Source organism: Lithobates pipiens, unplaced genomic scaffold, assembly GCF_037356315.1.
Source record: "Lithobates pipiens isolate NorthernLeopardFrog02 unplaced genomic scaffold, aLitPip1_a1.2 Scaffold_8, whole genome shotgun sequence".
Lineage (NCBI taxonomy): Eukaryota > Metazoa > Chordata > Amphibia > Anura > Ranidae > Lithobates > Lithobates pipiens.
In genome coordinates, this window is record NW_027507903.1 from 521,519,393 (window position 1) to 521,532,196 (window position 12,804).

The window sequence follows — 12,804 nt, forward strand, 5'->3', positions numbered from 1 at the left end:
CTACAGCTGCCTGTGGTATAGGACCAGCAGAACACCAGCAATTGGGGTAGCTTTAGATGTACACTGTGCAGGTGGCACAATACACCGACTGTACTTGCTGCAACAGCTACCTGTGGTATAGGATCAGCAGAACACCAGCAATTGGGGTAGATTAAGGTGTACACTGTGCAGGTGGCACAATACACTGGCTGCAATTGCAACAGCTTCAAATTAAATAAAAAGACACTTTCTCTCCGTCTATCTCTCACAGACGGCCTTAAATAGTGTGGGGCGTGTACTAATCCCCCTGAGCCATAATTGGGCAAAGCCACCCTGGCTTTGGCCAATTACAGCTTGCTGTACAGACGGTGCTGTGATTGGCCAAGCATGAGGGTCAATCATCAGCCAGCAATGCACTTAGATGCTGCAGTGAATTATGGGCCATGACGCGCCACTCGAATTTGGAGCGAATGGGCCATAATGTTCAGAATTCACCGAACATGTCATTTTGTTTACTAGTTCTTTTATTCCTCTTTATTTGTATTTCCTCTCTACTTGTATTTTGGAACTTTTATAAATTTAATTTAAAAAAATACAATAAAAAAAATATTGTATAAAAAATATAGGCCCAGCCACCAAAAAAGAACAGGCCGCACATGGAAAGCAATTGGCTGACTGGGAAAGATACCCCCGACCAGCCCTGATTTGCTTTCGCCCTCTCTAGATGATGGGATCAGCAGAATCAGGCATCCATTGGCTGAGGGCAGTTGTCTTTTATGTAATGCCTATTGTACTGCCATCAGTTTTCTCTAAGCACAGTTGCCGGTGAACTATCACATTGTGTCCGCCATCGGATAGCGTCCGCTGTGTACTGCGCATACACAGTACACAGCACACACAGATTTCGAAAATAGCCAAAGATGAACAGCGCCTGCGCCGTGAGTCCAGGTTCTAGCCCCACCATCCAAGTGGACATAGAGTTAGAATAAAAAGAGCCTAGTGCAGTGAGGCCGTGCCCGAAGAGTGGCGAGCGAAGTGAGCCCGCGTGGGGCCCTCTACTATCTGCAGCCCTATGTCCACTTGGATGGTGGGGCTAGCACCTCCACTCATGGTGCAGGCGCCATTCATCTTCAGAGATTTTCCGAATCTCCTTCTGCTCCGTACTGTGCAAGCACTGCGCCTGCGCAGTACGGGGCGGACAGTATCAGATGGCCGGACGCTATATGGCAGAACACCGGTCCCCACAGGACCCCTCGGCGGGCTGGTCTTGGTTTATTTCTGTGTCTCTCCCCGGTTTGTTTAATATATGCTGTGCCGCTATGTGACTTCCCAGTAGGAACTGTAAGGTGTCTGGTGCTTATTTTTTGGGGATTTATGTAAGGGGGAAGGATCTGGTGAAGGCTAGGCCCCAACCCCACAGTGCACATGGATCCCTTAGGTAAGGAGTAAATTGCCTGGGTTGCCATGTGAGTGTCTCAAGATGGTAATGCTGTTGCCGGAGATCTTGTTCCAGTGTGACAGACAAGCTCTCATTCTGAGCAAGGACTTTTATCAGCTGCAGGTCACATGCCGCACGGGGAGTGTGGGGCACTCCGGGGTCGTATGGTCACAGGAGGGGCAGGCAAGTTGTCACAAGGGATAGAGTGTGTATGTGTGTGTGGATGTGGAGACTGTGAAAAGCGCTATTAGTACCGGAGTGTGCTTTGTGTAACAGAGTGAGGGTGGAGCTAAGGGTGTCAGTGTACGGAATAGGGACAGAGATAAAGGGTATCATTGTGCAGAAACAATTCCATACAAAGGCCCACCAAAATCCTCAGCACCAGCCCATGATGCTCTTAATCTGGCCTAAGTTTTTTCACTTCTGATGGCTGTTGTTTATAAAAGCAGTATATCTGACTCTATAAACTTCTTAGCCCTTGTACACACGGTAGGACATTCCGACAACCAAATCCGTCGGATTTTGTCCGACGGATTTTGTCCGACGGATTTTGTCCGAAACTGTTGCATACACACGGTCGGACAAAGTTGTCAGAATGTCCGATCGTTCAGAACGTGATGATGTTATTTCGTTACAATGGGACTACATTCAGGCTTGTAGCTAATAGCTTTGGTGTAGGAGTTTGATCTGAGCATGCGTGGCACTTTGTCCAATCGGAATTCTCTACACATGATCGGACAAGGTCCGATCGGATCATGTTGTCGGAAAGTTTTATAGCCAAGCTGGAAAACTTGGTCCGTCGGATATTCCGACGGAAACAGTCCGATGGAGCCCACACGCGGTCTGATCGGACATTTTCCGTCGGAATGTCCGACCGTGTGTACAAGGGATGTTTTATAATTTTCATTTCAGTTACCATATGCATGGTAAGTGTATCTTCTACTACCTGTTGTGTCTGCAATGCCTGTCTTGTAGAGACTGCCTCCTGTAGCAGGTATTAGAGAAAGTATGTTAAAAGCCTTTTGGTTGTTTCTTCTTTGGATCTTTTAAAGGGCAGATCCATGGTCACACTGGGATTGATATGTAGGAGCAACCTATCTAGAGCAATGTTTAAATAGTGTCAGACAGTACAGATAACCCCATGATGCATCAGCATCTGTTTTAGTATTCAGTAGTATATGTAGTAAATTGAATAGTACAGGTGGGTACTGAAGTAGTGTACATTGAAATCCTGTGTATATTTACCCTTTACTGTTTATGGCATATAAAACATTTTATTATAATATTAAGGGAAGTGCTTTTATTGTACACAGCTGACAACCATTTGTTTCATATAAATGCTTTATTTGCAGTAAAAAAAGTGCAGAAATACATTTTGAAACTATATGCATTAAGTGATGGGGAAACTTTATGTATGTGGGGGGGCTTAGAAGCAGAAGCTGATGCCTCCAATGGTGATGATACTGTTTGTGTCGCATCCGTAAAACTCATCCACTAAAAAAAGGTAAAATAAAATAAATCTTAGTGTCATAGTTATAACATCATTATTGCGCACTGTAAAATATGAAAATTAGGTCACTTTTTCCGAAAAAAACATACGGATTCCCACCTTTTCTCAAAGGTTGTTGCTGCTGTAGTAGAAATATATGTATCACTAACAAAGCTTTAATATTACATTTTTAGTCTAAAAATCCATCAAATGCAGCATGGAGTTTTGGCAATTGTTGAATAAAGTTTTTTCTTAGTAAATTATAAGGACATGTCTGCCTAATCCTTTAAAGGATTGCTCCCCTTAGGATTTCAGGATTTGGAAAATCCTAATACCACATACACACGACCGGACTTTCCGTCAGAATGAACTCTGACGGACTTTTCGACTGACTTTTTGATGGAGTTCCATTGAAATGGACTTGCCTACACACGATCACACCAAAGTCCGATCGTTTAACGTGATGACGTACGACGGGACTAGAAAAAGGAAGTTCAATAGCCAGTAGCCAATAGCTGCTCTTGCATTATTGTTGCTCCGTCGGACCTGCATACAGATGAGCGGTTTTCTCGATAGGGACTGGCGGAATTCCAGTGGAAAGATTTGAAACATGTTCTATTTCTAATGTCCATCAGATTCTTCCAACAGAAAAGGTCAGATGAAGCCCACACACGATCGAATTGTCCAACGGCTTCATTCCGTCGGAACTTTACTGTCGAAAAGTCCGGTCATGTGTACGTGGCATAAGAGTTCAATGCACCAACATATTCTTACATTTCCTGGTTATTCACACAATATAATCTCTGTCATCAATTAACCAAGTCTGCACAGCTTTTCTGGCCTTTGTGAAGGGTTCCCAGTCAGATCACCAGACACAATGGGGTTAGTTTACTAAAGGCAAATAGACTGTTTATTTTGCAAAGTGTAGTTGCTCCAGAGCTTAGTAAATGAGCAGAAGCTCCGCTGACTTCCATCATTCAATCATGTGCAAAAAAAGCATTTTTCTAAAAATTTTCCTTGCACGTGATTGGGCATTCCTTGCAAAAGACAGCGTTTACCTCATTTACTAAGCTCTAAAGCAACTGCACTTGCAGAGTGCAATTGTACTCTGCAAAGTGCACAGTCTATTTGTCTTTAGTAAATCAACCCCAATATACAACAGAATATCAGACCAGTCTTTTAAACTGATTGTATGCAGCAGCTTAAGCATGGTTTCTTAACGTTTTTGGTAAGAGGAACCCAATACTTAAAAACTCTAAGCTTTTTTGCTTTTGAATACTGAAGTTAAGTTTGATTTTTTTCCTCTTGTACTAGAGGTGGTGATGCCCAGGAAACATTTTGTAATAACACCTCCAATGTTCGGTTTTTATTAGCTAATTAGACTTAAATATGTATTAAGATGATTATGTTTTGCCCTACCCACTGTTATTATCAGCAATGGGAGCTAACAAAATCTGAAAATAACAGTCAAACGTCTGAAAACAACAAGTGTTATGACACGTAAAGCATTCATTATAGCCTGATGAATTAAGACAATAGACTTGCAATTTGTCTGGTTTGTCTTTCTATTACATTTTTGTATAAAACTGTGCAGTACAGTATTCATTATATATGTGTGTATTAATGTTTGTCCATCATTGTGCAAATATTTTTGTAATGGGGGCAGCATAAAGGTACGGCTGATAGATAGATAGATAAATAGATAGATAGATAGATAGATAGATAGATAGATAGATAGATAGATAGATAGATAGATAGATAGATAGATAGATTTGTTCCCACCTTGGATTGGCTCGGTAGTGTATGTTGGGATTCCTCGGCACATGGCTTCTACATGCACACCATATATACCAATGTTGGCAATGGGAACTTGGTTCTTAAGGGTATACTTGAAGTGGCTTGGAGGTGAATTGAGCTGAATATGGAAACAATTTAAAAAAGTACATTATAAGCAATATTGTCAAAAAATCATATATCTAAATAAGAATGCTGTATACTCTCACTTTCTTGCCTGCTTGAATATTTATGACTATCTGAATATACATGTAAATTTCCTTTTACCTGCATTGATTGGTACAATTCATGACTAGGATGTCCTAGATGTTTGAATTGTGTATTTCACTGCAAATTGACAGAATGAGAATACCGTATATACTCGAGTATAAGCCGAGATTTTCAGCCTCTTTTTTGAGGCTGAAAGTGCCCCCTCGGCTTATACTCGAGTCACCGCTGTCTGACTGCTCGATCAGCGTATCGAGCAGACAGACGGCGGACATTAAAATTCAAAAGCCGCGCCTCCTTCTCCGCCTCCGCCTGTGATAGGCGGAACACTGAATTTCCCAGCAGTCAGTGTTCCGCCTATCACGGACATCCGCTCATTCTCATACTACGGACGAGGATGAGAGGATGTCCGTGATAGGCGGAACACAGGCTGCTGGGAAATTGAGTGTTCCGCCTATCACAGGCGGAGGCGGAGGCGCGGCTTTTGAATTGTAGAATGGCCGCCGAGAAGAGCGGCGATCCTGGAGCGGCGATCCATCGGCACGACACGGGACGGAGGAGGCACGGGACGGAGGAGGCACGGGACGGAGGAGGCACGGGACGGAGGAGGCACGGGACGGAGGAGGCTCGGGACGGAGGAGGCTCGGGACGGAGGAGGCTCGGGACGACGGCGGCTCGGGACGGAGGCTCGGGACACAGGTAGGCTGGACACACACACAAGGCTGCACGGACACACACACAGGGATGGATGGATGGATGGACACACACACACACACACACACACACACACACACAGGGATGGATGGATGGATGGATGGATACACACACACACACACACACACAGGGATGGATGGATGGATGGATGGATACACACACACACACACACACACACACAGGGATGGATGGATGGATGGATGGATACACACACACACACACACACACACAGGGATGGATGGATACACACACAGGGATGGATGGACGGACACACACACAGGGATGGATGGATGGATGGACACACACACAGGGATGGATGGACGGACACACACACAGGGATGGACGGACACACAGGGATGGACAGCCATGTCTCACCCTCGGCTTATACACGAGTCAATACGTTTTCCAGTTTTTTGGGGGTAAATTGGGGGCCTCGGCTTATATTCGGGTCGGCCTATACTCGAGTATATACGGTACTCATGTGGACTAAAAAATTAACTGTCATTGGTTATCCTTTCATCTCTATAAAACTATTCTGTCATCAGATTGGATGTGGAATTCTCACGTAAGTAAAGATAACCAATATAGAATGAAGTAACTGTTAACTTTCCTTCATATAGTATCCTTTAAGCTGCAAATTGTTCCTGTACATGTGGAAGTTTCTCATGTATTAAAGTAGACCCATTCTCAAATGTTGACTTAAAATGATGTCATGTTTTGCTGAGATGGATACATAAAAAGTAATAAAATGGTTGCAATACTGTCTGCCTGGGAGGTTTAGGTTCCACCCACAACTGCTAATTTAACCTAAAGCCTAGAAATTTGGTTATGTAATCTGTGATGAAAGGTAAAATCAGTATTTTGGTCATACAATCGGAAGAGGTGGATTGAATTATTTTCATGCAGAGTAAATATTTAATTCCTTCTGTTACTCTATTTATCCACACCAGTAAGAATTATAAACATTGCTTTTAGGTAAAATCTAAGTATAGGATTACTTTAGCATTAATTTTCAGCTTCTGTGGGGCATTTAAAATATGGGGCATTATGTTTCTTACCGGGTTTTGTTGGTATGTTGCTCTAATGACTTCCAAACTGGGGAACTTGGTGTTTTCCATCTTAGCCACTACGCACACTTTCTTTCCATACAGCCTTGTGGCAAAAACACCCTTTCATTTAAAAAATAAAGATTTAAAAAAGAGTGAGCCAAAGCATTGAACGATATTTTACTACAACAGTCACAGATAATACTGAATTTCAAAATGTAATAAAATCAGTTAGCCTATCGATCAATCAACTAACTAGTCAATCAACTCAACCTAACAAAAACATATTCCTTTCTCATTCTGATATTTTATCTTTGCTGCATCACTAAAACATTTCCCCTGTGTTGAGTTAGTCTATTTATTGAACATATCTGTATAATGACTGTATTCATGCTATTGTAGAACCACTAAATTATGTTCTCATTAGACCCATGCAATGGAGAATGAAGATGGGATTGCAAAGATCAAAAGCACCTAAAGACATTATCATGACAGTAGGAGTGTCTTTACATTTCTGAAGTACTTTACTTTGGAGAAAAGCTATTTGTGGGGAATTTACTAAAACTGGAGCAGACAGGATCTGGGGCAACTGTGCTTAGTAATCAATCAGCTTAGCATGTTTACAGGCATACTCCACTTTTAAGTACACAATGGGTATTATTTATTAAAGCTGGAAAGTGCAAAATCAGGCTCACTTCTGCTTAGAAACCAATGAGCTTCTAACCCCAGCTTGTTCAATTAAACGTTGGTAATAAAATCTGGAAGCTTATTGGTTTCTTTCAGAAGTGAGCCTAATTTTGCACTTTGCAGCTTTAGTAAATAAACCCCATTGCGTACTTAAAAGTGGGGTATGCTTATAGTTAAGCTGAACACAATAAATTCTCTCTATGTATTTGAATGTCAGGGTTGAATAGATTCTGTAGCTGAGCATTTGGATTGCTTCCCAGTATTTGATCACACTGAGGTTTATCTACAGCTTAATTTGTAAAAAAAACAAGCCAATTTTACTGTCATCTCATAAAACGAAGGTTATTGGCTGATATCTCACCTGTCCATAATCACAGATGGAATCCCAGGAGTTCCAGCCATTCAGATTGTTGATGTTGGCTACCTTGTCCTGGTTGTTAATGTTCACAGTCTGATGCACATTGCCACCATCATTCCCCGAATTATTCACGTCTACATTCTGTGGGAGAATGTTAAAGGTTTACATAAAATGAGTTAGACAATCAAATCAAAACATGTAAAATATCCTAATCAGGCGCTGCCTAGGGTTAGCCAGCAGGATTTTCTTGATTTGGATGCTGGACAACTGTTATTACTAATTATAAATACTCAGAATTAATGCTTTTACAACTACTCTGCGGGGTTATGAATCCCATGAAAAACATAATAAAAATGCTGGCATTTCAGAGGTCAACATGTTTATATTTTTCTTAGGTTAATTTAAAGTTTCTTGAATATTTGAAATGTGTACTCCCAGGCTTAATGAACCAAAGAGTTACTGAATACAAATTGCCAATTTATAATTTGCTTGCTCGCTATTCTGTATGGTCTGTGGAAAACCATGTTGTTTGGGAATTTAGAGTCCCATGATTTAGAAACTGTATAATACTCTGTAGATTCAACAAATCTGCTGACTATTTTCTTTTTAGGTCACTTAAGAAAACAAAATGCAGTTTGCTGGTTTGCCAGATTTGTGAATAAATTCACTCACTGCAAAGGGTTTTACTAATGGTAGAAAGTTAAAACAAAAATACATAGCACCTTGGAAAGGGAGGACAATTAAAGCATCCATTATTACAACATTATAAGGTGTGGGTCTGCACACCCAAGCCTCACGTGACAGTAAAAACAATGTAAGGGGACAGACCCCAAAAATAGTACATATAGAGTTACCCCAAATGGTATGTCAAAAAAAGAAAATCATTTTATTGGACTTGTAAACAAATCTCGCATAACAATTAGTAATCAAAAACCTCCACCAATCACTGTAATAACAATGTTGTTATTTAAAATCAAAACAAACACACGGGGCCCAGACCCACAAGGACATCACAGCATAAATATAAAGTTTTGATGCCACCCTTAAACACAGGTTCTGACGAAGCCTGCCAGGGTTACGAAACATGTTAACCTTGGGGTTCCTAGCACAAGGTCCCCAGATTACTCCATGACACGTAGTGGGGTTCAATGCAAGATATGTTTTCAAATCCAGAAAAAAAATTTGCTTTTTTTGATATGTCATTTGGGTTCGTATATCTACTTTTTTTACTGTCACGGTAGACATTGTAGAATTTCAGTGTTCCTCTGAATGTGTTATAGCCTAACAACTAGATCAGTAGAACACTGTGCTGCTTACCTACTAAAACCTAAGCACATAAGTAACCCATTGTTGGACTTCCCTTATCGTCAACAATTAGGCTTCTTTCACACAGGCGGTCAGGGGGAGGTAAAAACAGGCATTTGATCTACATTATTACCACCCCAGACAGCCTACCCTCAAGTAGACATGATGCTGCTCGGAGTAGTGCACATTGCCATGACTGCATTTGGCAATAGAAAAAAAAAAGTAACAAAAGTAACAAAAAAACCTGCTAACCTTGTCTCATGAATTGGTGGCAGTAAATGTTACATTTATCTTCCCCTTCTCAACCCCTCCATTCCTCGTCTTTGTTCTATTCCTACCATAGCCAACTTTCATCACCCTCCCTTTATATCCTCCTTTCTCTGCTTGGTCTTTCTTTTCTACCTGTCTGTCCTCCACTCTGTCCTACCTTATGGCTCCTCTTTCAAATAATGATGAGTATAAAAGTCACCTCTCCACAATGGGTTGAACTAAAATGGTAATTTTTTTCCTGCACATGCTTATCTGACTACTGGAATTAGAATGCGTATATATTAATAAGCCTTTTTGCAACGCCTCCTCTTCAAACATATTGTATATCATTATAATTACAATGTATTTTGCAGAAAATAATTAAATTATTAAAAATAAATTAATAAGGAGAAAAGGAGTATTACTGGGACAGGAAGACACCAGCAGTGGGAAAAACACTCTCAGAGGTGCAAGACTTTCCTACATTACTCAAAAGGTGCATAGTAAATGTTGTCTGATCATATATAGTTGGCATTGACACTTTTCATATGTATGAAGCACCGGCGCAGACATAGTAACACCTAAAAACAAAGAGAGTGCATACCACTACCCACTTCACACTCCAGGGTTAGCTCCATACACCTTGATGAGCCTGCAGTGACTTGCAGAACTCTCTCTAAATAACACTGCAGAGAGAACTCTACGATAGGACAAGAGGCAAGTTACACTATTCAAACAGATTATGTGACTGAATGTTCCTCCTCTTTTTTTCTATTCATTATTATGAATGGCATTCTACTTGCTTCAGGGCCCCAATGCAGGTGGAGAATAATGCACACTTATAAAGCACATTACTGTACTAGCTGATGTAAGGTTGCTTCATAAATGGGGACCTAAATGCCTTCAAAGTAAATCTTAACCCAGCCACTAACACTATTACTTATCCTAATCCCCTACACATAATTATTATCTTGAACCAAACCATAATCACACGTTCTTACCTTTAACCTTAATTGTACAACAGCATTACTTCTAGTCTAGTAACACTTTTTCCCAAAATATTTTCAACCTCAAAGCAAGCAATGCTGAAACATCCCAAGCACAGATATATAGCTGACAAAACACTTTCACCCTCTATGGTGGATCTGCACCATAGTGGCACAGTGTATACCATCCCTGATTATCAATACTAGGATCTTTGGCCTGAATAATACTACCTGATTTAAAAAATAAGAAAGAAAACAACTGATGACTGTTACAAGGAATCTTATTTTCTCTTACATCATTAGCAAGCAGAGTTCCAAGGAGAGCAGCAAAGATGACCTGAAACATAAATAAAAAGTCCCATATTATTTTATATAAATCATTGATATCCTGTATATTGTAAATAGTCACTGTTGGCTTATGCAATATTCATGATTTGATAGTTTGTAAAAAATATGATGGAATCTGTGCAAATTAAATGTTGGGATTTTTAGATAAAAATGTATTTGTTATCATCATAAAGACTGAGGGAAAATCCTATATCACCCAAGATCCCAACTTCCCTAACCCTAAGGCTGTGACTGCAACTTTGCAAGGCTGCAGATTTGGCTTTATGATGTCGCAAAAGGGTTGATTTACTAAAACTGGAGAGTGCAAAATGTGGTGCAGCTGTGCATGGTAGCCAATCAACTTCTAACTTCAGCTTGGGCAATTAGGCTTTGACAAAAAAACACTGGAAGCTGATTGGTTTCTTTGCAGCGAGGCACCAGACTTTGCACTCTCCAGTTTTAGTAAATTAACCCCATACTGTCTACATTCTTCATTGGGTCCTCTCAGTCTTTAGGGTAATAGTAGTCTGGAAACACAGGCATTAGCTTTGATATCATAAAAGAAACCTGTACTGAGGAAAATACACTGGCTGCCATGGATGATATTTATTTTTCTGATCATTCAAATCCCATTTTCTGAGTCATTGACCTGGAAAATGTGTGCCACCCAGGTAGCTAGCTTCTTCTACAGAAGGTCTGTAGCGACCATCTACATATAATGCATCTTAATGTTAGGTAGATTTTTTATCTAATACAACAAAGACTTCCTATTCGCTGGCTTAAAAAGTTCAGTCAGTTACAGCATTCTAAAATGTTCTGTAAATTAGTCATTATAAATGTAATATACCTTTACGGCAGGATGTAGCTGTACTTACCAAGGTTTTCATTTTGTCTGCTCTTTAAAGCAAATGGGCAAAGAAAGAAATAGCAGGTACAGACCCTTCTCTCTATCACCTTTATATAGTCTAGAAGGAGCAAACATGCCAATTTCCAAATTTGACCTTGGACTCTATCCACCGCTTGAAGAAAGAGATACAATTGGGCTTTTATCTTATTAAACAGAGATAAGAAATTTCCTGTAGAAAATATATGTATAATAACCTCATTGTTTTTAGTGCCCACAATATGCAATATTGTGAGGTGTGGGCAAATGTATCCTAAAACTCAGTGACCAACAGTGAATGAACAAACTAGTATCTTCCCTTTAGCGGAATTTTTTTTTGTAATTTTATAATATATTGTTTTCCACAATGTATACAAAATTACACTTAAACTGTTGGGAATATGTATCAATTCTGTGAGACAACAAGACACTACTAAACAGGAGCAATGAGACAGATTTATGATAATGTGGTGGCTTGATTTATAAATTCCGCCAATAAGCTACTCTCAAGTAGCACAGTGACAGGCACCTGAGCAATCTCATCTCCAGTGGTAATTCTGTTGTAGGACCATAAAAAAAAAACTCTATTGGCTGCCTAAAGCCTGGTACAACTACTAGTTTTTTTTTGTTCAACCCAAGCAGGTTGAACAAAAAAAACCTGGCAGCTCAAGTTGGTGCCACTGTACTAGCAAAACCAATGTTAGTACAGCAATCTCCCCTGCTGTGCTATGGTGCTATGACGGGGGGGGTGGCCCTTTACCAGAACGCACTCTCACTGGCTGAGAGAGCTGACCGGGAGGCGGTCGGCAGACCTTTTCCAGTCATGACCCCTTCGACAGAAGCCAGCCATTCTGTCGGACCAGTTGCTGTATACATGGGCTGAATGTCGGCAGTTTCTATTGAGCCGGCCGATAAAACCCGACATTCGGCCCCTGTGTACTAGGCTTAAAAATGCAGATGAACGGGTCGCAAATATAAAAAAAAGCTATTGCATAGATTTTGAAAACTGATAGGTAGTCTGATGTGCATCTAATATTGTCACTAATTTAGTATACTATATTCCCCTCTATGACTTGGCTGTAGAACAAGCTGTCTGAATGTGATATCATAGAGATGTGTTCACATTTTCATGACCTGCAATTGGTAACTCCCAAGCCCCTTTAGACCTGGGACCATCTGCCAAGGTTTAAGAGGGATGCAGATCTGCAGGTAGGGGAGTAATGGGCAAAAAAGCACTTTGGGCCATGTTTATACCTCATTCACTATTTACTGGCCATTTATTTGCTGAACATAACCAGTCAAAAGCACAAATGTGCACCTGCTGGATGTGACAACCAGTTAA

General features: G+C 40.6%; 1 protein-coding gene across 1 annotated transcript; it reads right to left on the reverse strand.

Annotated features, from left to right (window-relative positions):
- Window positions 1–2,843: 2,843 nt before the first annotated feature.
- Window positions 2,844–11,466, reverse strand: LOC143963475 (gastrokine-1-like). The gene is made up of 6 exons (XM_077473109.1): window positions 11,455–11,466; window positions 10,548–10,589; window positions 7,716–7,853; window positions 6,680–6,790; window positions 4,689–4,821; window positions 2,844–2,911 (listed from the first exon to the last, which is right to left on the reverse strand). The coding sequence occupies exons 1-6, from the start codon at window positions 11,464–11,466 to the stop codon at window positions 2,844–2,846; spliced, it is 504 nt and encodes a 167-aa protein (XP_077329235.1).
- Between the last annotated feature and the right edge of the window lie 1,338 nt (window positions 11,467–12,804).